This window comes from Erinaceus europaeus, chromosome 7, assembly GCF_950295315.1.
Source record: "Erinaceus europaeus chromosome 7, mEriEur2.1, whole genome shotgun sequence".
Lineage (NCBI taxonomy): Eukaryota > Metazoa > Chordata > Mammalia > Eulipotyphla > Erinaceidae > Erinaceus > Erinaceus europaeus.
The window spans coordinates 100,685,466-100,710,531 of NC_080168.1; the positions used below are offsets into that span (position 1 = coordinate 100,685,466).

The window sequence follows — 25,066 nt, forward strand, 5'->3', positions numbered from 1 at the left end:
AACAGTCTATCAAGACTTCATAGCCTATGGAGCTTGCTGCAGGCATTTTCTTACAAATATTATGCTAATGATTCTTTTGGGCACTTTACAGATGTTTATTCATTTTTTTCCCAAACAAGCATTATAAACTTGATTTGGAAAAAATATAAACATGTATATAGAGACAATTGGGCCATTTAGGCAAAATGGTGCACATTTGTTCAGTTAGCTCTTTTATGGACTTTTTTTTTTTTTTTTTCCCTCCAGGGTTATTGCTGGGCTCGGTACCTGCACCATGAATCCACCGCTCCTGGAGGCCATTTTTTTCCCCCTTTTGTTGCCCTTGTTGTTGTAGCCTCATTGTGGTTATTATTATTACCATTGTTGATGTTGTTCATTGTTGGATAGGACAGAAAAAAATGGAGAGAGGAGGGGAAGACAAAGAGAGGGGGAGAGAAAGATAGACACCTGCAGACCTGCTTCACCGCCTGTGAATCGACTCCCCTGCAGGTGGGGAGCCGGGGGCTTGAACCGGGATCCTTACGCTGGTCCTTGTGATTTGTGCCACCTGCGCTTACCCCACTGCGCCACCACCCGACCCCCTTTTATGGACTTTCTAAGGCTTCTACCTTCTTTTCCTTTCTAAAGCATGCCCACATCTATTATTTCTTCCAGTGTTCTTCCTTTTTCTTCTTTCTAGGGAACAAAGGGGCTGAATTTTCCTCCAAAGTTATTCGTCAAATTCTCTTCCCTTTCACTGATGGGATCACGAACAAAGGGACCTGTTGTCTAAAGATCTGGGTCCCATAGGAATTGGGCTTAGGGACCCTTGTTCCTATATTCCCTGAACATTGATAAACCTACAAAAACCAGAACATTTTTCCCTCTGAATCATCATAAACTTCCTTCCTCTCTTCCTTCCTTCCTTCCTCTTTTTTTCTTTCTGCTAGGGTTTTTTTGTGGTTTCGTGCCTGTGTGATGTCATTGCTCCTGGTAGATTATTTTTTCCTTTACATCTTGGATCTTGGGGGGGAGGAGAGAAGGAGAGAGAGAGAGAGAGAGAGAGAGAGAGAGGAAGGAGAAGAGAGAGAGAGAGAGGAGAAGGAGAAGAGAGAGAGAGCAACACCACATTACCACTCATGAAGGCTCCTCTGTGCATGGTGTATTCATGGGTACATTATGCATTTTTAACTCTCACAACTCTTTGATACATGGTCTAATATTTTATTTATAACTGATAAACCAAAGTTAAGAAACTTGGCTATGTCCACACAGTTGGTTAGTACTCTGAACCTAGGATCTGGAACTAGCTTGTTTAAGAACAGAACTATAGTCTTTTTATTATTAGTAGTATTTCAATATTGATTTATAAAATTATGAGATAACAGGGATATAATTCTACACCATTCCCACCACCAGACAGAACTACATTCTTAAACTGTTTCCTACACTGTCTCAGTAGTGGAAGAAGGTAGAGGGGTTGAATGATTATGACAGAGTGATAAGAAGTATTGTAGATATGTATACATCAATAAAGGAGAAAGTGATTAATTCTGCTTGGTGATGGGATGGCATCCCAGAAGGATTACCAGTTCAGCAAAGCCTTCAAAGCAGATGGAAAAAGCAGAGAAAAATGGCACAACAACATGGAAGTGGGAAATGGCTTGGTGTGCTTGAAGTTTGCTATTGGTGAAATTAGGAAGTAAGAGGGGGGTGGTAGAAGATGAGATGAGTGCATAGAAGTAGCAGGAGATCAGACAGAAAAGATCATCAGAGGGAGTTGGGCGGTAGCGCAATGGGTTAAGAGTATATGGCACAAAGTGCAAGGACCGGCTTAAGGATCCCGGTTCGAGCCCCCGGCTACCCACCTGCAGGGGCGTCGCTTCACAAGCAGTGAAGCAGGTCTGCAGGTGTCTGTCTTTCTCTCCCCCTCTCTGTCTTCCCCTCCTCTCTCCATTTCTCTCTGTCCTATCCAACAACAATGACATCAATAATAACAACAACATCAATAACAACAACTGTAACTATAACAATAAAACAACAAGGGCAACAAAAGGGAGTAAATAAATATTTTTAAAAAAGAAAAGATCATCAGAGAGAGATTCTAATTCTATGAATGAGCCATGCTAAAAAATTAGTTTGTATATTGGAAATTACAGATTTTTAGGATTTATTTATTAATTAATGTGAAGGGTTAAAAAAGAGAGAAGGAGAGAGAGTGAGAGACAGGAAGGGAGGAAGGGCGGGAGAGGAATGGAACACTAGAACATCACTCTGGCATACGTGACGCCAGGGATCAAACTTAGGTGTTTCTGGATGTTAACCTGGTGCTCTATGCACTATGCAGCCTCCCAGGCTGCCATAGATGTGAAATACTACACTAGGTTTTGAACTGTGGATAGGAGTAAGTGATATAACTTAATTTGCCTTTCTGAGTCTAACTGCAGTGTGAAAGAAGAAGGGGCAGGGTGAGGGAAAGGGCAAAACCTAGGCAGAGTCCTTTTAAGATGGCATAACCAACTTCCTCAGTGAGAAACCAAGTAACAGGAAAAAGTGAAGGAGGGATGAGTATAGATATTTCTCTGAGTACAACTTAGTGGAACTTGCTGACTTAGGTGAAGGGTTAGGGAACTGTGAAGAGATTTTTATTTCCATTTGAGTAAAGTGTCCCCTTTACTCTCTTTTCTTTCCCTCCCCACCTTCCCTCAACTTTCCCTTCCTTTCTGTGCTATGAATCTGTTGGTATGTTTCTAAATTCTGCTTATAAGACCTTCTGTTTTGATCATTACATCAGGTTCACTTGTATTACTTACGATGTGGTCTATTTACATAATCACTGTTATACCTGGGTCCCGCCCTGCCTGCAGGGTATTGGTTTAATGCCCACTGGTTAGATGGAAGCTTTCTATGTTCTGTTTGCGCTCTTTTTTTTGCTCTGCCCTCTCTCCTAGTCATTTCTTTTCCCTTGCCACTTCCGGTGAAGAGATGCATAAAAGGCGATGTATCTGATTAATAAACGAGATACTGCTTCCCAGCTCAGCCATGATTCCCTGGTTGTCTCTCTCCCGCCTGCGAAGCTAGCCCGGCCTGGCATGAATCAGTCCCAGGTTATTTATTTATTCATTTATTGCCACCAGGGTTGTTGCTGGGGCTAAGTGCCTGCACAACAAATCCATTGTTTCTGGTGGCCACCCCCCCTATTTTTTTCATTTGTCAGAACAGAGAAATTTAGAGGAGAAGGGGAGACAGAGAGAGACAGACAGACACTTGCTTCACTGCTTGTGAAGCTTTCCTCCTGCAGGCGGGAGTGAGGGCTTGAATCTGGGTCTTTGTGCAGGGCAACTTGTGTCCTTACCAGGCGTGTCACAGCCTGGCCCCTCAAAACCAGGGTCTTAAGCAAGTGCATTAGCATTGAACCAAATCCCTAGTCAGCTTTCCCCCAGTTATTATTATTTTTTAATGAAAGAGAGGAAGATGGAGGGAGTGTAAAGCATCATTCCACCATCCATAGAGCTCTTTTTGTTGCTCCTATGAGGTTCTGGGGATCGAACCCAGAGTCTTATGCATGTGAGGGAGATACTCTACCATCTCCACTACCTTTCTCGTGATAAAGCTTGATTCTTATTAAAAAAAACCTCACTATGTGATTTAAGTTAATTCTAGGTTCCTATCTGGGAATTTGGACTTTAAGGGTGACTATATTTTCAAATGCATGAACTTCAGTTGTGGTTAATACCTAATTCCTGGTCTTATTATTTTCATGTCTTTCTTGTGGTGTCAAAAGCCTCTCTGTGAAGAAAAACAGTAATGCTTTACTCTGTAGATGATTAATGGTTTAATAACAGCTCACGTACAGTCCAGAGCAACTTTACCTATTAGAGCTGGGAATGCCCAATCACCACCTGGTCCTCCTGCTCTAAACTACTAACCATTTGTGTCTCTTTACCTTGTTTCTTGAAGAAACTGGCAAATATGGTGGAGAAAACCAAGAACAAAAACACAAAAAGAAGTGACACGTCCATGTGTACAACCTCTTTCTATCTCCTGACAAGTTGACTCCTGCTTTCTGCTTTATTCCAGACACTAAATGGTAAGCTCTTGAGCTCCATGAGGCTGCAGGATGTTCAGGAGCAAAAGCCACTCAAGTGAGAGCAAGATCACAGCTGGGAGGATGACTCATGCTGGATCCAGAAAGAAAACAAATGGCTTCAGAAATTCAGTGGCCATGGGGTAGTGGTGGGGGATGGTATGTGGAGAGGGGCCATCACTTTTTCCAGGAAATTGGGTAGTGAAATAATTCTGGTGGGAAAAGACTGAAAACAGAAAGATCTACTTACTGATACAAGAAATCAGATCATTAAATCTTTCCTTAGGAAAGAGGGGATTTTCCAGCCCACGGAAGTAGAGCTTCAGAACGCCAGCAACTGAGTTAATATCATGGTTACTCTGGTCATCAGCCAAAGGATTCTCTCCTATGAAAAAAAAAAGTTACATGTACAGTGCTCCTTTTTAATCTCTGAACAAAAATATGCTTCTACACACATATCTACACACACACACACCCCTATCTTTTAATTACACTTTATGAAAGATTATATGGTACTAAAATTAAAATAATTGGTTAAGATAGCCCACCCCATGATTAACTTAAAAATAGCAGGTTAAAATAAAACTTTTTAAAATCTTATTCTACCAAACAATCCCTTACAAGCTACCCAATTCTTAAAATAAAATATTGTGGGATTTATAATTTTACCCAACTTAAAAAAAGCATCTAAAATCTGTAATCTTAGTTTGACATGAATTCAAACACTACATTCATTTTTTTTATTCCCCTTGAAAAAAGGCACAATGTAAGTCTTTCTGATTATTCCATAAGGCTCAGTAAACTTTATCAGAAATATTGTCCATTTCAACTAACTGTGAATATATTTACAAGTAAGTAAATGTTTCCCACAGTGGCATAGTGGTGTGTCCATATCACATCTGAAAGCTACTTTCAGGATTTGGAGATTCTAATTTTGGTATAGATGTTTAACAGTGCCAAGGAATTTGTGTGAAAAGTAGAAGTTTAAAATATAACAGAGGCAGGGGGTAGATAGCATAATGGTTATGCAAACACAATGTCATGCCTGAGGATCCAAAGTCCCAGGTTCAATCCCTTGTACCACTGTTAACCAGAGCTGATCAAGTGCTCTGGTAAAAAAAAAAGGGGGGGGGGGAGAGATAACAAATGTAAAGTTACATTATTCTTTATGGTAGTAATATATATATTATTTTTTAGACACAGTGTGTGTGTGGGGGGGACACACAACACTGAAGCTTCCTTGAATGTTGTGGGGACTGCTCTCAAGCATGCACCTGACAAAGCACTGCACTTTCTAAGTCAGTTACTTTGTTGGCTCTGGTAATTTTAAAATATTAGGTAAGTGGACTAGTTAGTGTGCTTTCCTGAGAATTTAATTGAAATAAAAAAAATCCTTTAGAAGATCAACATAATATGCATTCTTAAACTCCATTTTCTTCCCCCATAGAAATGCTCTTTTCAAGAGTCGGCGCGGTAGCAGCAGGTTAAGCGCATGTGGCGCAAAGCACAAGGACATGCATGAGGATCCTGGTTCACCCCTGGCTCCCCACCTACAGGGGAGTCGCTTCACAGGCGGTGAAGCAGGTCTGCAGGTGTCTATCTTTCTCTCCCCCTCTCTGTCTTCCCCTCCTCTCTCCATTTCTCTTGGTCCTATCCAACAATGATGACATCAACAACAATAATAACTACAACAACAGTAAAAAACAACAAGGGCAACAAAAAAGAAATAAATATTAAGAAATCTAAAAAAAAGAAATGCTCTTTTCTTTTAACATGCACCCACATAAAATAATTTAAATTATTTTTGTGGTATTATTATTATAATAATTATTATTTTGCAGTTTATTTTTAGGGATCTCTTCCTTTCTTCTGTTCTTAGGGCAGGAAATAATTAAGCACAGATTCACCAAAAATACCATTTTGTCCACTATGAGAAAGCTTGACTTTAAGAGATCACAAAAAACACCAGGGGGAAGTTCCAAGGAAAACTAATACAGTGTTTTGCATGGGGGACTGGCATGGGAATCTGAGGTTTGACCACATTTCAGTGTATGCTGAAGATAGTTAATGAAAGAGATTCGAAACAGTGCTGACAGGAGTACTTTTCTGATCTATGCATCATATCACTCAGAGAATTTGGAACATCATAACACTCAGAGAATTTGGAAGAACAAACAAACAAACTGGTTCCAAGATGATCTCTTCAATCAAGGCTTGAAACTTTCAAGGGTTTTATGCCATGTATGGGCCAGGGGAGATGGAGCAGAGAGAAGATTTGTCTCTTCTAGAATATGCTTCTCTGGGAGTTGGGTGGTAGTGCAGCGGGTTAAGCGCACGTGGCGTGAAGCGCAAGGACTGACATAAGGATCCTGGTTTGAGCCCTGGCTCCCCACCTGCGGGGGGAGGGGTCGCTTCACAGGCAGTGAAGCAGGTCTGCAGGTGTCTTTCTCTCCCCATCTCTGTCTTCCCCTCCTCTCTCCATTTCTTTCTGTCCTATCCAACAACGACAACTACAACAACAATAAAACAACAAGGGCAACATAAGGGAAAATAAATAATAAAAAAAATCTTTAAAAAAAAACTAGTAAAAGAAAAAAATATGCTTCTCCCTCTCCATCCTCACTTTGATCCAAGGAAGGAAGGAGCAGATAGATTAAAAAACATGGTATAAATCATTATCAGAGGAAATTAATAACTAAGTATCACCACTAAAAACTTAGGCATTTTCATGGATCATATCCAATCATCACACTAATTCTGGAAAATTGTAAATGAATCAAGGCTAACGTAAAAGGCAAGTAACAACTCAAAATCACATGATTAGTAAATGGCAGGGTTTGATATGGTTGCCTGGCACTAGAGTGTATGGTTTTGCATATCCTACTATGGTTGTCAGTACCTCAGTAGAATTCGATAGCTAATTAGGAAACAGAATAAGGCACCAACGGCTGGGCAGTGGTGCACCTGGTTGGGTGCACATGTTACCATGTTTAAAAACCTGGGCTCTCTTGTGGTCCGGGGGGTGGTGCAGTGGCTAAGGCACTAGACTCTCAAGCATGAGGTACCAAGTTCAATCCCCAGCAGCACATGTACCAGAGTGATGTCTGGTTCTCTCTCTCTCTCTCTCCTATCTTTCTCATTAATAAATAAAATATTAAAAAAGAAAAAAAAAAACCTGGGCTCTCGGTGAAGCAGGTCTGCAAGTGTCTATCTTTCTCTCCCCCTCTGTCTTCTCTTCCTCTCTCGATTTCTCTCTGTCCTATCCAACAACAATGACAGCAATAATAACAACAACAATAATGACAACAATAAACAACAAGAGCAAAAAAAGGGAAAAAATAGCCTCCAGGAGCTGTGGATTTGTAGTGCAGACACTGAGTCCCAGTGATAACCATAGAGGCAAAAAAACCAAAAACAAAAACCTGGGTTCAATCCACCGCTCTCCACATGCAGGCGGAAGCTTCATGAGCAGTAAAGCAGGTCTGCAGGTCTCTCTCTCTCTCTTTCTCTGTTTTATCAAATAAAATAGGAAGAAATATAAAATAAAGATAAAAAGATGGCTATTAGCAATATCTGCCAGGATTTGTAGTGCTGACTGAGCTCCAGCGGTAACCCTGGTGGCAAAAAAAAAAAAAAAAAAAAATCCACCAACTTGGGTCACAGGGAAGGAATCTGGAGATGGCAACAAGAGAAAGGAAAGAGATACTGAAAGAGGAAGGAAACAGGATGAGCATTTACTCTCAGGGCTGTCTTTTGTCACTCTTTGAGAACCCTCATATAAAACCTTTGACACATGTGTTGAAGGCTTTCAGTGCCAGAGCCTTCTCTGGTGCCACTGTACCTCCCATGTGTTGCTGGGGTTTGAACCTGGGCAGCTCACATGGCAAGAAACAGGTCCTATATGGCGAATTCTCTTTTTTTTGCCCTGAAAATGACTTTAAAATAATGGTTCAGTTATAGGTCTAGAAATGCAATTACCTCTCTCAAATGAATTTTTAATATCGTTGACTTCCACCTGGGAGCCAGACACTCTGAAAATTCCCTGATGCTGAAGACCTAAAGAAAAGAGCAAGAAAACAGTGTAAATATCCCATCACGCTTCTGGGCCATCTTTCCCCAATAATTAAATGTTAAATGGAAACACACAGTTATTGAAATATTTCTAGTGAATATTTTTTAAAAATAAGAATTTCATAGTTTATAACTTACCATAGAGATTGATGAACCGAATACAGCTTTCCACAATGAGGGGGATAATCTGCCCTGAGTCCTGGTAGAGATGGAAACCATTACGAGAGGCATAAATTACACAGAAAAATAATTTTCACAGTTTAACCCTAACAGGAGAATTATTTTTACTCTCCTAGGTAATCACTTACAAATTCATTCCCTCTAAAACCTTCTACAAAGGCCAAAAATGGAATTATACTTAATCAAATATTTTAATTTTTAAGTTCTGGAGCAAATAAAATTAAATACATTTAAGATGATCCTGTTTCAACTTACTCCGCTGGGACTAGAGATGTCAAAGAGATTTCATCTGTTTTACTTACAGTTATTTACATATGAAAATGAATGTATGAGTCACTCTTTTTTTCCCAAAGTTATTTATATAATCAATCCAATGCAACTTAAAAAGGACACGGCATATTCTAACCATAGCACCATAGAACTGAATGACTGTACTAATCACCCAACATACCCTTTTGGCCATCTTGGGGTCATCTTTGTGATATCCTGAGAACATACCATAGAGTTAATGACACAAAAGGGTCTACATTTCTCTAGATGCATCACAAGAGAAGTGCTTTGTAGTGTGCCATGTATTTATTTAATTTGCATCAGATTTCATTCTTTTTTTTTTTTTTTCATAAGAAAAATAGCACAAATGCTCATTCCATTAGAGCCTGTTTGCTTAGGAATGGGCATTTTTTTGGCCTTCTTTCCCCACATTTTGTAATGTAGTCAGTATCCTCTACTGAACAAATGTGAATTCTGGACATGCTTGTAGACACGAAGGATGAAAAATGAGGTGAAGGAGCTGCTGGGGTCAGAGTTAAATATGCATCAGTGCCATGCACTTCATGTAATGAAAAATAACTAACTATTGAGTTAATTTTCATATACTTTTACACCCGCTCTTTCACAAATTAGATTTCAAAGGAAACACAGAAATTCAAAATGTTTATCTGACACCAGGTACTAATTCACAGAGAATTTTACTCTGAAACACAAGAAGTACTTAGTTGTCATATATCAGAACGATGTATGGCCATTCCAGTTCAGCAATAGGGAAATGACTGGGTTAATAAGGCAGTGCAGCAATTTAAACTCTTCACTGTCCTTTGAATATACTTCTTGAGGAATAATTTTATTCTAGGCTTTAAGGAACTCTAATCAGTGTATAAACTACTTAATAGTTGAATTAATTTTAGAGTTCAGTTACAAATTAACTACTGCATTAATTTGTTTTAAGAGCATACACTTTTTCAATTTCTTAAAGGGACTTCAGGATCCAAACTTCAATACAGAATGGTTGGCTTGAGAATCATGATGTAATTACATCAAAATCTACTGAATCTGTAAGAGGGTGTTTTTCTTTAGGATATAGTATGCTTTAGGGAAAGTAACGTTTATATGACCACTTTAACACTGTCACCTAGAAGAACAACAAATAAAATACTTAAATGCAAGTGATAAAAGAAGAACATTAGTTTGCACTGCTGCTGAACTTAGTGTTAGAACAAAAAGAAAAAGATACAAAGGTTACTAAAAGGAAAATGTTTGCACTTAGAGAATTCTAAATAAGAAATGTCTCAGGATTTCATATTAATGACAATTTATCTTTATAATTACTTAAGTAATTGTTAATCTTTTAGTTATAAATATTTCATTAAGAGATAGTAAGTTTTGTAGTTAAAAAAGTAATGAGCATGTATTTTAATTTCATGGACAATATTTATTTATTTTTTCCTTCAGGGTTATTGCTGGGGCTCAGTGCCTGCACCACAAATCCTCTGCTCCTGGAGGCTGTTTTTTTCCCTTTTGTTGCCCTTGTTGTTGTTATTGATGTCACTGTTGTTGGATAGGACAGAGAGAAATGGAGAGAGGAGGGGAGACAGAGAGGGGGAGAGAAAGATAAACACCTGCAGACCTGCTTCACCTCTTGTGAAGCGACCCCCCCCACCCCGCAGGTGTGGAGCTGGTGACTTGAACCACATGGACAATATTTTATCAGAGGTATAACAATGGCCTCCATGTCATCTATCATTCAGACAAATCCCTTTGTGCTTGTTTCCTCATAAAAAAGGGGAAACACTCTTGTTTTTACTGTCTCACAGTGATCGAATGGGGACCTCATTAGTCAAGCACTTTTCAGAAGTTTAGAGATTTCTACAACTGTTGCTTTAGTGCTACTACCAAATATTCTTTAATATGCTATCTGAGATGGTTAAGAGCCCACACAGGTGAATTTTCTTGTTTTTTAATGAATTAACTAATTTTCAAACATTTCTTTAGTGGGGGATTAATGGTTTATAGTTGACAGTAAAATACAACAGACTGTACATGTGTAATACTTCTCAGTTTTCCACATAATAATTTTCTTTGATAACTATACTACTTCACTTTTTCTTTAGTATCTACACTTGGTTTTCTTTTAATTGTTAATAAAATACTTTTTTAAAAGTGTCTATTATCCTTAGACTTACCCAATATTACAGAATAATAATCTGCTTCCTTTAGTTAAACTATATTTTCTTTCTCTGCCAGGTCATCATTAGTTGCAAAACTCAGTGCTTTCATTTTATTGTTCCCTTCTCTCCATCTCATTTGCCCCTGCTTATAAGCCTTGGGCTGGGAAATCAGATAATCAAATTTTGACAATGATTTTATATTAACTTAGAGCCAGTAAGGCTTTTCTAGGTTTAAGACTTATGGCAATGGACTTGTAATTGCTACTTAAATTGTTCAGTGACTTCACTGGACTTCCAGGGCTAGGGCTCATTTTTAAGGTTGACACAGGTTTTCAATGTCCAAGTGTATGTACATAGCTGTCTGTATCTGTCCAAATGCATGTGACACACACACACACACACACACACACACACACATCAGGAGAGTTTTTAAATTATTAACATACATATTCAAGAAAGTGATTTATCTTTAGAGAAAATAAGAGTATGCAATATGTTACAATGATGTGGTTTCCCACATACAAATAGTCTTCAGAAATATCACAGCCCATGTCATAAATGTTAACTAAGAGAGAGAAAGTTCACCAGGTGATGACACACCTGGCTGAGCACACACATTACAGTAGACAAGGACTGGGATGGAGCCCCTGGTTCCTGCCTGCAGAAGAGAAGCTTCATAAGCAGTGAAATAGTGCTACAGGTCTTTCTCCCCTCCTCATTTTCAACTTCTACCTTCTACCTCTATCCCCCCCCCAAAAAAAAATTACCTTTTTTTGTATGATTTATGCAAGGACCCACAATCCATTCTTAAATATGCATTTGGTTTTAATGTTGCCCTTCTTTGATAAAGCTCCATGGCTCAAATCTGGTATTTTTTTTTTTTTTTTTGCCGAATACATAATGCAAAAAGTAAGTGTCTATCCATTTTCTCTCAAGGAGACTATTTCTCTGATTTCCATAGTCCTTTACAAAGTAAAACCAATTTGTAAATCTAATCTCCAGATGCAAACATTTTCCTTTTAAAGACCTTAAAAAAAATCTAATCAAAGCCAAGCATGATCATCACTTCAGTGTGATGCCGAGAGCGAAAGAAGCTGTGCCCTCACTTCCCTCTAGCACTATACCTGATGTCTCGCGTGCGAGTTCCTTCGTCCTCGGCTAGAAGCATTATCGGAAATACAGGATGAAAAAGAAGACAGAGTAATCACAGCAGAGATATAAGGTATAGACCACAGGATCTTACAATTTATCCAATATAATGAATTCCTCAAGTCATGGGAAAAATAAAGCTCTTACTCTGCCTAGAGGTAGCATAACAATAGATTTAATAATTAATAGATTATTTTTGTGCCATCTCATTTGCATGAGTAAAAACAAAACATTTTATCAGGTTGCTCTTTTCCTTTTTGTACAAATTATGGCTCTTAAAAAAAAAAGAGGGCTTTTCTTCTGCCAGTATAATAACACCCATGTTTATTCCCTCTTCTGAAGGCACTCAAACCAAATATTCTTTCCTGTCTGACTTCAGGAAATATTATATTGATTTTCTGGGAAAGCAAAGAGCCCCAGGACAGAATTGGACATAATGACCTGCCTCCTTTTATGAGAGGCTGAGACCATTATAGTAAGAAGCATGGAGATCAGCCACCCAGATGGCTGGTGCCAGTACCTTGACGAATGTTTCCAAATCCCCATTAAACAATTTAGCATTATACTGTGAGCGGGGTCTGGACTTCCTGTGTTTCTGGGGCTTAGGGGGAACATTTGGAGGCCTAGGGGAAGGGAATATAATTACTGAGCATGGCAAAAATCAAACAATAAATGAAACACCCATAGGTCACATTAAAATTACAAAACACAGGAATTTTTGTGGTCCATTTCCACCCCCACCCATGGGCAAAAGAGACCTTCCCCCTTTCCATTTATTTACTTTTACTTATGTATAAAAACCAGACAAGCTATTCATTCAGACTAAGTATTCTTTTCTGTGTCCTGTAGCTGACATTTGTTTAAAAATAGTAAGTATCACCAAGTGGAATTGTGAGATATTTGGTCAAGCATTACAAATAAAACTCTGTTCTCTTAGAAGGCACACAGAGGATACAACAGGGCATAAAAAAAATTAAGAACCTGAAAGATTCCAACATGAGGAACTAGATATAATACTTTTTTAGTTACAACAAATTCAATGAAAATAACACCAAATACTCCTTCAGTATCAATGAGATTTTATTTTATGTGAAAATAATTACTAATGGGTCACATTGAAAACATGGAGTTTGGTTTATTGCTATTTCTGAGTAGAGATTTACATAACTTATTTCTATAAAACAAATGATCTCGTCACCTAGATATTTGCAGAACATTAACATGTGCCCAGTTAGTCTGTTCTTCCCATCTGCAGTCTTTGCTTTGGTGGATGTAAGTCCTGATGACATGTGCTTACACAGTGAACTATGTACCATATAGAGAAATACAGTATCAGCTTGTTCTGTTACTGGAGAGAGGGAACTTCTGCCCTTTCCCTTTAGTCAAAAGGATCTCGATTACCAGATTCAACTTCTGTAAGTGTGCTGAATAGAGTCTATGAAGAGAGAGAGAGAGAGTTCTGAGGTGTCTCTGGACACTTTGATTTCAATTTCTTTTTACTAGAAGTCCAGTGCACTATCCATTGTGCCACAGAGTCAGCCACCTTTTAATTTTTTAATTATAAGGCTTATAAGAATAAATATATAACACTTGAAAATTAGGTAATACCCTTTGTTTGTTAAGGTACAAATACTCTAGAAATGACTATCTTTTTAGTTCCATAAAATTCAGAATGCCTAGGTTAGAAACAAAATATGAATGTGACTATTTTGTGCGAAGGCTGATGTTTCATACGACAGTGCCTCTGCACTCAGAAGAGGCATGGAAATAAATATGCTGAAAGAGTCTTCCACAGGCAGGCTGTAAGACTCTTCTAGTATATGGGCTTATTTGACTAGTGGGGTGTATAGCAATCAGCACATGAAGCCCAATGTTACTTGAGATTTTAAAAGGAGTGTGCATTAGACATTTGGAATACTACTCAGCTTTAACAGTGATGAAGTCATCTTGGATGGAGCTTGAAGAAATCATGATAAGTGAGGTGAATCAAAAAGTGAATAATGAATACTGGATGATCTTACTCATAGGAGGAACTTAAGAAAGAAGGACATAAAGGGAAAACAACAAAGTAAAACTTGGACTAGGTCTGGTGTATTGCACCACAGCAAAGGACTCTGGAGAAGGAGGGCAAGGAGACCAGCTGGGGATAAGAACTTTGGGGTCCTGGTTCAGCTGGTAGAAAAGGATCTATGTTGGGGTGAGAGTGTTTTGTAGACACCTATCACAGGGAGATGAGAAATTATACCCATGTGTCAATAATGGTACTATAAATCATTAACTCCCTGATAAAAGAATAAAAGAAAAAATACTACAATCGGATAAAAAAAAATACACATGCAGGGGGTCAGTTGGTAGTGCAACGGATTAAGCTCACATTGAGTGACGTGCAAGGACTGGCTCAAGGATCCCGGTTTGAGTCCCCAGCCCCTCACTTTCAAGGTTATCACTGGGGCTCGGTGCCAACTGTGAATCCACCATTCCCAGAGGCCATTTTTTTCTTTTCTTTTGTTTTCTTTACCTTTTAGTGGTAAGGCAGAGAATTTGAGAGAAGAGGGAGAGATAGGGAGAAAGAGGGGCCAGGTGGTGGCACATCTGCTTGAGCGCACATGTTACAGTATGCAAGGACCTGGGTTCCAGCCCCTGGCCCCCACCTGCATAGAGAAAGCTTCATGAGGGGTGAAGCAGCACTGCAGATGTTTCTCTATCTCTCTCCCTTGCTATCTCTCCCTTCCTCTCAATTTCTGGTTGTCTCTATCAAATAAGAAAATGAAGATAAAAAAATTTAAAAAAGAAAGGGAGGAAGAAAGACACCCACAGACCTGCTTCACCACTTGTGAAGCAGCCCCCCTTCAGGTGGAGAGAAGAGGCTTGAAACTGGGACCTTAAGCATACAAGAAAAAAAAAACTACTAAGAAAAAAACCTTAGTAATATCTTCTTTTTCAAAGTTTAGACAAGTATGTATGTATATCTTTTCAATAGGTTCACCAAGAATTAAGAAAGGCTTCCTTTTGAATAAATTCCCCAGCAATAACATTATAGAAACTTGAAAACTAACCAATTGCAAACCTGCCAATTATTGCAACAGACACACCACTGTTCTAAACATTTCTTCAAAGAGAAGTCAACTTCAGAAGTGCAAAGTTTTGCTTTGCCAGTTAGAATAACCACTATTACACAAATGTTGACACAAAAATAAAAGTTGCGAGTGTGTCATAGGTGGGGCTACTGAGCATAAGCAGCTGTGTTTCTGTCCTCTCCTCTCCCGGGTCAACTAGGACTACCAAAGAAGACCACCTGGGACCTTAAAAGACAGGACTAGAATGACTTCAGGAACTCACTAAATTACTGGTGAGTGCAAACACTTGTGGCTTGTGAACAGAGAGGAGCCTAGGGAGAGATTAAGTGGCTGTTAACAGTCTGGCAGTTTACCAGTTGAGATACCACCTCCAGTCTGTTTCACCAACAAGGGGACAACTGAAGGGAGGAGAGGACTTCCCTGAGACTCACCAAATGCAACTGTGAGTCTCCATTGCTATTGCCCTCAGAATCTGGAGCAGCGGCAGGGAGGCCCTTTGTTGACACTAGGGGACAGAGAACTAACGAGGAACTCAGGAGAAGATCTATACCTCTGTGGCCTAGTGGTGGGGCTGTGAGAGTCTCTTTGCATAACCACTGGATTATCTCTGCCCCACCCTGCTTTATCTCTTAGTCAGGAATCAGTGATTAAGCTAAGAAGCCTACTTATACTTTAAAAGCCCTCAGACTCCCATATCCTATATAGAATAAAAATACAAAAGGGGCTTTTAAGCCACTGAGCTACAACTCAGGGATTAAAATAATATTGAAACAACTGTCAATTTCCACAGCGTGAACCCTTTACTTAGACACAAGTCAATCCAGGAAATAGTGATCAGTAATTTGAAAAGTACTGAGAGAGGAACCTCATAACATACTATATAGAATGGTTAAACCTGTTGGAAATATTGGAGAATATATAGGAGAAATAAACCAGGACAAGAGTCCAGCTAAAACCCCTCAAAGGTTGAAGCACAAAATAATGAGGTCAACATTTAAACACTAGTTAAGGAAATAATAACAGGAATGAGTAAAGAGTTTGAAAGAATTGTCATCAGAAATGCAGAAACACAAATGAGACTCTGGAAGAAAACACTAATTATCTCATGGTTATTAGAGAGCTGAAAGCTGAAATAGCTGAGTTAAGAACACAGCTAGCTCAACAAGCTAAAACAGTATCAGAACAGGGTAACAAAATGGATGAACTGCAGAAAACAGTAGAGGAGAGAGAGTATAGAATTAATGAGGCTGAAGACAGAATTAGCAAGGATGAATTAGAGACAACTAAAAAAGAAGTAAGAGGGGAGTCAGGCAGTAGTGCAGTGGGTTAAGCGCACGTGGTGCAAAGCACAAGAACCGGCAGAAGGATCCTGGTTGGAGCCCCTGGCTCCCCACCTGCAGGGGAATTGCTTTACAAGTGGTGAAGCAGGTCTGCAGGTGTCTATCTTTCTTTCCCCCTCTCTGTATTCTCTTCCTCTCTCCATTTCTCTCCATACTATCCAACAAAAACAACATTAATAACAACAACAATAACTACAACAATAAAACAAGGCCAACAAAAGGGAATAAACAAATATAAAAAAGAAGAGCTCTCACAAAGAGGTTAAGCAATACTGAAAACAACAACAGAGACCTATGGATGACATCAAAAGAAATAATATACGCATTATTGGCTTACTAGAGGAAGAAAGAGAGGGAGGAGAAAAAAAGCATTCTTCAGGACATAATAGCTGAGAACTTCTCTAGTCTAGACAACATCAAAGACATAAAGGTTCAAGAATCCCAGAAGGTGCCAAATAGAATTAACCCAGACTTAAAGACACCAAGACACATCATATTTAGAATGAACAGGAATAAGGATGAAAAAAGGATCCTGAAGGCTGCAAGAGAAAAACAAAGAGTCACCTACAGAGGAAAACCCATAAGATTAGCAGCAGACTTCTCCACAGCAGACTTCTCCACACAAATACTACAGGCCAGAAGAGAAGATATCTATTGAGTGCTCAATAAGAAAGACTTTCAACTACTGTATCCTGCAAGACTGTCATTTAGACTAGATGGAGGCATAAAAACCTTCTCAGACAAGCAACAGTTGAAGGAAGCAACTATCACTAAGCCTGCCCTGAAAGAAGTTCTGAAAGGTCTCCTATAAACAGACCACCATAAATAGGTGATATATCAGAACACTCTAAAACTCTACAAGAATGGCGTTAAAATATTTTCATTCTTTGATATCAATAAATGTCAATGGCCTGAATTCACTTATTAAAAGGCACAGAGTAGGAAGATGGATCAGAAAACATAACCCAACAATATGCTGTCTACAGGAAACCTACCTAACGCAACAAGACAAACACAGACTCAAAGTGAAAGGATGGAAAACTATCATAGAGGCCAATGACCCACAAAAAAGGGCAGGAACAGCTATTCTCATATCTGACACAGTAGACTTTAAAATAAAAAGATAGGGATCGACACTACTTAATGCTCAGTAGTGGATCAGTCAACCAAGAGGACTTAACATTTACTAACATCTATGCACCCAGTGAGAAGCCATCTAAATACATCAAACATCTACTGAAAGAGCTACAGCAATATATTAATAGCAACATAGTCAGAGTAGGGACTTCAACATCCCACTCTCTCAACTTGACAGATCATCCAGGCAGAAAATCAATAAAGACATGAGGGAGCTAAATGAGGAGATAGATAAATTAGAACTATTGGACATTTTCAGAGTCATTCATCCCAAGAAACTGGTATACACATTTTACTCAAATCTACATGGGTCACTCTCAAGGATAGACCACATGTTAGGCCAGCAAATTCAAGAGCATTGAAATCATCCCAAGCATCTTCTCAGACCACAGTGGAATTAAACTAACACTTAACAATCAACAAAAGATTAGTAATAGTCCCAAAATGTGGAAGCTCAACAGTACACTACTTAACAACTACTGGGTCAAAAAGGAAATCAAGGAAGAAATCAAAATGTTTCAAGAGTTCAGTGAAAATGAAGACACAAGCTATTGAAATATTTGGGACACAGCTAAGGCAGTACTGAGAGGGAAGTTCATAGCCATATAAGCAAACATTAGGAAACAAGATAAAGCACAAATAAATAGCCTGATTGCACATCTTAAAGACCTAGAAGAAGAAGAACAAAGGAACCCTAAAGCAACCAGAAGGACAGAAATCACTAAAGCTAGGGCAGAATTCAATAACATTGAAAATAAGAAAACCATACAAAAGATCAACGAAAGTAAATGTTGGTTCTTCAAAAGAGTAAACATAATCGACAAACCTTTAGCCAGACTCACAAAACAAAAACGGGAGAAGACCCAAATAAATTGGATCAGAAGTGAAAGAGGAGATATTACAACAGACACTGCAGAAATTCAACATACCATGCGAGGCTTCTATGAACAACTATATGCCACCATGCTAGAGAACCTGGAAGAAATGGACATTTTCCTAGATACCTACCAATTTCCAAAACTAAGTAAAGAGGAAGTAGATAACATGAACAGGCTGATCACAGTCAATGAAATTGAAACAGTTATCAAAAGCCTTCCGAAGAATAAAAGTCCTGAACCAGATGGTTTTACAAATGAATTCTACAAAACCTTCAAGATGAACTAATACCTCTACTTTTAAAAGTCTTCCAGAAGTTTGAAGACACTAGAATACTCCCTTCCAGCTTCTATGAAACCAACATCACTTTGATAACAAAAGCAAACAGGGACACAACCAAAAAAGAAAACTACAGACCAATAACTCTGATGAACATAGATGCGAAAATACTGAAAAAAATTCTAGCCAACCGGATACAGCAGTATATTAAAAAGGTTGTTCATCATGACCAAGTGGGGTTTATCCTAGGGATGCAAGGTTGGTTTAATATATGTAAATCAATCAACGTGATCCACCACATAAACAAAAGCAAGACCAAAAACCACATGATTGTATCAATAGATGCAGAGAAAGCTTTTGACAAAATACAACCCCTCTTTATGATCAAAACTCTACAAAAATGGGAATAGATGGAAAATTCCTCAAGACAGTGGAGTCTATATGTAGCAAACCTACAGCCAACATCATACTCAATGGTGACAAACTGGAAGCATTTCCCCTCAGATCAGGTACTAGACAGGACTGCCCACTATCACCATTACTATTCAACATAGTGTTGGAAGTTCTTACCATAGCAATCAGGCAGGAGCAAAGAATTAAAGGGATACAGATTGGAAGAGAAGAAGTCAAACTCTCCCTATTTGCAGATGACATGATAGTATACACAGAAAAACCTAAGGAATCCAGCAAGAAGCTTTTGGAAATCATCAGGCAATACAGTAAGGTGTCAGTCTACAAAGTTAACATTCAAAAGTCAGTGGCGTTCCTCTATGCAAATACTAAGTTAGAAGAAATTGAAATGCAGAAATCAATTTCTTTTACTATAGCAACAAAAACAACAAAATATCTAGGAATAAACCTAACCAAGGAAGCGAAAGACTTGTATACTGAAAATTATGAGTCACTACTCAATGAAATTGAAAAAGACACAAAGAAGTGGAAAGATATTCCATGTTCATGGGTTGCAAGTATTAACATCATCAAAATGAATATACTACCCAGAGCCATATACAGATTTAATGCTATCCCCATCAAGATTCCAACCACATTTTTTAGGAGAATAGTACAAATGCTACATTTGTTTATCTGGAACCAGAAAAGACCTAGAATTGCCAAAACAATCTTAAGAAGAAAGAACAGAACATTACATTGGGTTGTTCTAGTTCTCCCCCGCCAAGAAAATTGGATCAGTCCAGTTAGTTTTGCGGGCCTGCTTGGCACTGCCCCTAGGAACCCCGCCAGAGTTCAAGAGTTCCAGAGTTCCAGAGTTGGAGAGTTCCAGAGTAAGGAGAGTGCTTGCACCGCCGCAAAGAGACAGCAGAGTTCTGTTTGGTGATTAGTTTGGTTTAGTTTATGAATCGTTGTTCCTGAATAAAGAAATACAGCTTCCCTGCCCAGCCGTTGTCTCCGCGTCTTTGTTACCCGCCCGTGAAGCTAGCCCGGCCAGCTGGAGCCTCCGAATTTTAACAACACCAAAAACCACATGATTATCTCAATAGATGCAGAGAAAGCCTTTGACAAAATCCAACACCCGTTCATGCTCAAAACTCTACAAAAAATGGGTATAGATGGGAAATTCCTCAAGATAGTGGAGTCTATATATAGCAAACCTACAGCCAACATCATACTCAATGGACAGAAGCTGAAAGCATTCCCCCTCAGATCGGGGACTAGACAGGGCTGTCCACTGTCACCGTTACTCTTCAACATAGTTTTGGAAGTTCTTGCCATAGCAATCAGGCAAGAGAAAAAAATCAAAGGAATACAGATTGGAAGGGAAGAAGTCATGCTGTCACTATTTGCAGATGATATGATAGTATAAATAGAAAGACCTAAAGAATCCAGTAGAAAATTACTGGAAGTTATTAGGCAATATAGCAAGATATCAGGCTAACAAAATCAATGTACAAAAATCAGTGGCATTTCTTTATGCAAACACTAAAAGGAAGAAGACATCCAGAAATCACTCCCATTTACTGTTTCAGCAAAATCAATCAAATACCTAGGAATAAAGTTGACCAAAGAAGTGAAAGACTTGTATGCTGAAAACTATGAGTCGCTACTCAAGGAAATAGAAACTGATACCAAGAAATGGAAAGATATCCCATGCTCATGGATTGGAAGAATAAATATCATCAAAATGAATATTCTCCCCAGAGCCATATACAAATTTAATGCAATACCCATCAAAGTTCCACCAAGCTTCTTTAAGAGAATAGAAAAAACACTACAACCATTTATCTGGAACCAGAAAACACCTAGAATTGCCAAAACCATCTTAAGGAAAAGAAACAGAAATGGAGGCATCACACTCCCAGACCTTAAACTATATTATAAAGCCATCATCATCAAAACAGCATGGTACTGGAACAAAAATAGGCACACAGACCAGTGGAACAGAATTGAAAGCCCAGAAGTAAATCCCAACACCTATGGGCATCTAATCTTTGATAAGGGGGCCCAAAGGATTAAATGGAAAAAGGAGGCTCTCTTCAATAAATGGTGCTGGGAAAACTGGGTTGAAACATGCAGAAGAATGAAATTGAACCACTTTATCTCACCAGAAACAAAAATCAACTCCAAATGGATCAAAGACCTAGATGTCAGACCAGAAACAATCAAATACTTAGAGGAAAACATTGGTAAAACACTTTCCCACATACACCTCAAGGACATCTTTGATGAATCAAACCTAATTGCAAGGAAGACTAAAGCAGAAACAAACCAATGGCACTACATCAAATTGAAAAGCTTCTGCACATCCAAAGAAACTATTAAACAAACAGAGAGACCACTACAGAATGGGAGAAGATCTTCACATGCCATACATCAGGCAAGAAACTAATCACCAAAATATATAAAGAGCTCAGCAAACTTAGCACCAAAAAAGCAAATGATCCCATCCAAAAATGGGCAGAGGATATGAACAAAGCATTCACTACAGAGGAGATCCAAAAGGCTAACAAACATATGAAAAACTGCTCTAGGTCACTGATTGTCAGAGAAATGCAAATTAAGACAACACTAAGATACCACCTCACTCCTGTAAGAATGGCATACATCAAAAAGGACAGCAGCAACAAATGCTGGAGAGGATGTGGGGGCAGAGGAACCCTTTTACATGGCTGGTGGGAATGTAAATTGGTCCAGCCTCTGTGGAGAGCAGTCTGGAAAACTCTCAGAAGGCTAGACATGGACCTTCCATATGATCCAGTAATTCCTCTCCTGGGGTTATACCCCAAGGACTCCATAACACCCAACCAAAAAGAGGTGTGTACTCCTATGTTCATAGCAGCACAATTCATAATAGCTAAAACCTGGAAGCAACCCAGGTGCCCAACAACAGATGAGTGGCTGAGAAAGCTGTGGTATATATACACAATGGAATACTATGCAGCTATCAAGAACAATGAACCCACCTTGTCTGACCCATCTTGGACAGAGCTAGAAGGAATTATGTTAAGTGAACTAAGTCAGAAAGATAAAGATGAGTATGGGATGATCCCACTCATCAACAAAAGTTGACTAAGAAGATCTGAAAGGGAAACTAAAAGCAGGACCTGATCAAATTACATCAGGAACCTCACATCTCCACTATAGAGCCCCTACTTCACCCAGTCCTGGAACCCTTGGATAGGGCCCACTTTCCTGTATGCTTCTCCCAATCCAAACCAAATAATATTGCATCTGCCGATCACAACCTAACCAACGCAACGATTGCCACCTCAACATGCTTCACCTCAGACTGTGTCCAGAGACTTTACGTGTGGAATGACAACCCTTCAGCTTCATTACTTGGGTGAGAGCTTTCCTTTTATAGTACACTCTAATTTCATCTCAGGTAGTTCACTTTCTAACAAAGTCCCATAACCTAGATATACACCAGTTTCTGTGAGACAGAGCTTATGTTCACACGTATCCATGAACTACTGCAAAATATATACCTGAAAGCAGAAGTACACTAGAGTTTGCAGTGAGTACCTCCCTAACACTTCCTCTCCACTATTCCAAGCTTGGCATTCATGATTGCTCAACAAATTGTTTGGCTTCGTATGTTAACTCTCTTTTCAATCACCAGGTTCTAGATGCCACCAGGATGCTGGCCAGGCTTCCCTGGATTGAAGACCCCACCAATGTGTCCTGGAGCTCAGCTTCCCCAGAGACACACCTTACTAGGGAAAGAGAGAGGCAGACTGGGAGTATGGACCGACCAGTCAACGCCCATGTTCAGCGGGGAAGCAATTACAGAAGCCAGACCTTCTACCTTCTGCAACCCTCAACGACCCTGGGTCCATGCTCCCAGAGGGATAGAGAATGGGAAAGCTACCATGGGAGGGGGTGGGTTATGGAGATTGGGTGGTGGGAATTGTGTGGAGTTGTACCCCCCCACCTTATGCTTTTGTTCACTAATCCTTTCTTAAATAAAAAATTAAAAAAAAATTAGGTTAATTGAAAATGGACAGAATGCTAAAATCTTAAGAACATTCTGTAGATTTAAGTTTTTGTGATCTTCAGAATTTGGAGGAAGGAGTGGCTAGTCATATTTCGCTAATGTAATATTAGCTAATGTAGCAGGTATGCATTTGATGCTGCCTTTTTTTGGTCTCCCGTTGCTGTGGCTCAGTGCTGGCACTACGAATCCACCACTCTTGGCTATTTTTTCCTTCCTTCCTTCCTTCCTTCCTTCCTTCCTTCCTTCCTTCCTTCCTTTCTTTCTTTTTTTTAAATTTTTTTCCCCATTTTATTGGATAGGACAGAGAGAAACTGAGAGGGGAGGGGAGACAGAGAGGGAAAAAGACACCTGCAGACCTGCTTCACTGTTCATGAACTGGCCATGCTGTATGTGGGGAGCTAGGGGCTCAAACAGGGTGTGCTATCACCTAGCCCCCGATATTGTTTGTTAATCAAATTATTGTATCAAAGTCTTTTCAGACTATGTTTTTCCAGAAACTTAAAAGTGTTATGGATGAGGTAAACCAATCCCATTCAATTTAGGTATTTTTCATTGATTCTTTTTATTAAAGAGCTTCACATTCCATTTGGAAGCCCTCTGATCTGCCAGAACAAACTAGGTTTTGTGGGGATCCCAAATGTTTTAGGTTACTATGTTCTGTCAAACTGAAAGTAAACTCCATGTTCACTATCAAAATATATTCACTCTCACAGAATTCAGATAGATGCTTACTAGGGAAAAAAGAGAGGGAGATACAATGAGTTATGACAAAATCTTTTCCTACCTTGTAGTCATATATTCAGCTCTATGACCTGTAGAAAAAAATTAAAATAAGTTAACTGAAAGGAAATAACGGAATACATTTTGTAATCTTTTGTATCATAAGGGCCTTATTTTTAGATATTGAGCTTATAACAGCACCTGTATTCAGTGGTGAAAAGCAAAAGGGTAGTGTTTAAAGATAGTCAAATTATTCAAAGTAAGTATTTCTTAAAACCTACACATAAAACTTAGTAAGTAATATTAGAAAAACATGCTTCATTTGGCAAGCTGAGAAGAAGGGAGTGTTTATTATTATTTAAATAAGAAATAGCTCATGATCTCAACTTTAAGCCCAAAGTTGCAATATAAATGTTATTCCTTTTGTCTTTTTTTTTTAATATTTATTTTATTTATTTATTCCCTTTTGTTGCCCTTGTTGTTTTATTGTTGTAGTTATTATTGTTGTTGTCGTTGTTGGATAGGACAGAGAGAAATGGAGAGAGGAGGGGAAGACAGAGAGGAGGAGAGAAAGATAGACACCTGCAGACCTGCTTCACCGCCTGTGAAGCGACTCCCCTGCAGGTGGGGAGCCGGGGTTTGAACCGGGATCCTTATGCCGGTCTTTGTGCTTTGCGCCACCTGCGCTTAACCCGCTGAGCTACAGCACGACTCCCCTTTTTTTTTGAGACCAAGAAATAGACCACAGCAGCAAATCTTACTTCAATATGGTGGGCCAGGTTAGACCCAGGACTTATTCTTCTATTTATCACACATAGCTAAAGTCAAACAGGAAAATACTGAAAATGTAATAAATTGTATCATTAAATACACTTAATATATATCTATGAAATTAAGTTGAGTAAGAGGCTAATCATTTACATATAATTCAGTTATAAAGACATTCTTAGGAATGAAATGCTTTATAACTTAGAAATTTTGCTATTTTTATTAAACTGACTTAACTAATTATATTATAGATTTAGGGTAATACCATATATTTAATGGCTTAAAATCATCTTTTCCATCCATTTATGGCTAGTAGTATGAGATAAAAAATTAAAGGTCTATGAAACATACATTTTGATTAATGAACCAAGGGTATTATCATTCATAACATCACCACCACATCCACCTTGTTTTTTATCTAATAAAAAAAATTTTATCTGAATGTATCAACTGATTCATGATGTTTTACTTTTTAATCACTATCATCATTAATAGATCAATAACAC

The 25,066-nt window shown here is 38.8% G+C and overlaps 1 protein-coding gene across 5 annotated transcripts in view; it reads right to left on the reverse strand.

Moving 5' to 3' along the window:
- The window catches only part of SRGAP1 (SLIT-ROBO Rho GTPase activating protein 1), a 299,865-nt gene that overhangs the window by 42,579 nt on the left and 232,220 nt on the right, over positions 1-25,066 (reverse strand). For 3 of the 5 annotated variants that reach the window (XM_007516864.3, XM_060195003.1, XM_060195002.1), the window contains exons 11-15: positions 23,857-23,884; positions 12,431-12,533; positions 8,276-8,336; positions 8,045-8,122; positions 4,317-4,451 (exon numbers count right to left, since the gene is read on the reverse strand). In XM_007516864.3, the coding sequence (XP_007516926.1) occupies positions 4,317-4,451; positions 8,045-8,122; positions 8,276-8,336; positions 12,431-12,533; positions 23,857-23,884 (405 nt within the window). Of the gene's footprint in view, positions 1-4,316; positions 4,452-8,044; positions 8,123-8,275; positions 8,337-11,885; positions 11,920-12,430; positions 12,534-23,856; positions 23,885-25,066 lie in introns of all 5 variants that reach the window. The other 2 variants (XM_007516865.3, XM_060195004.1) reach the window with 1 other exon arrangement.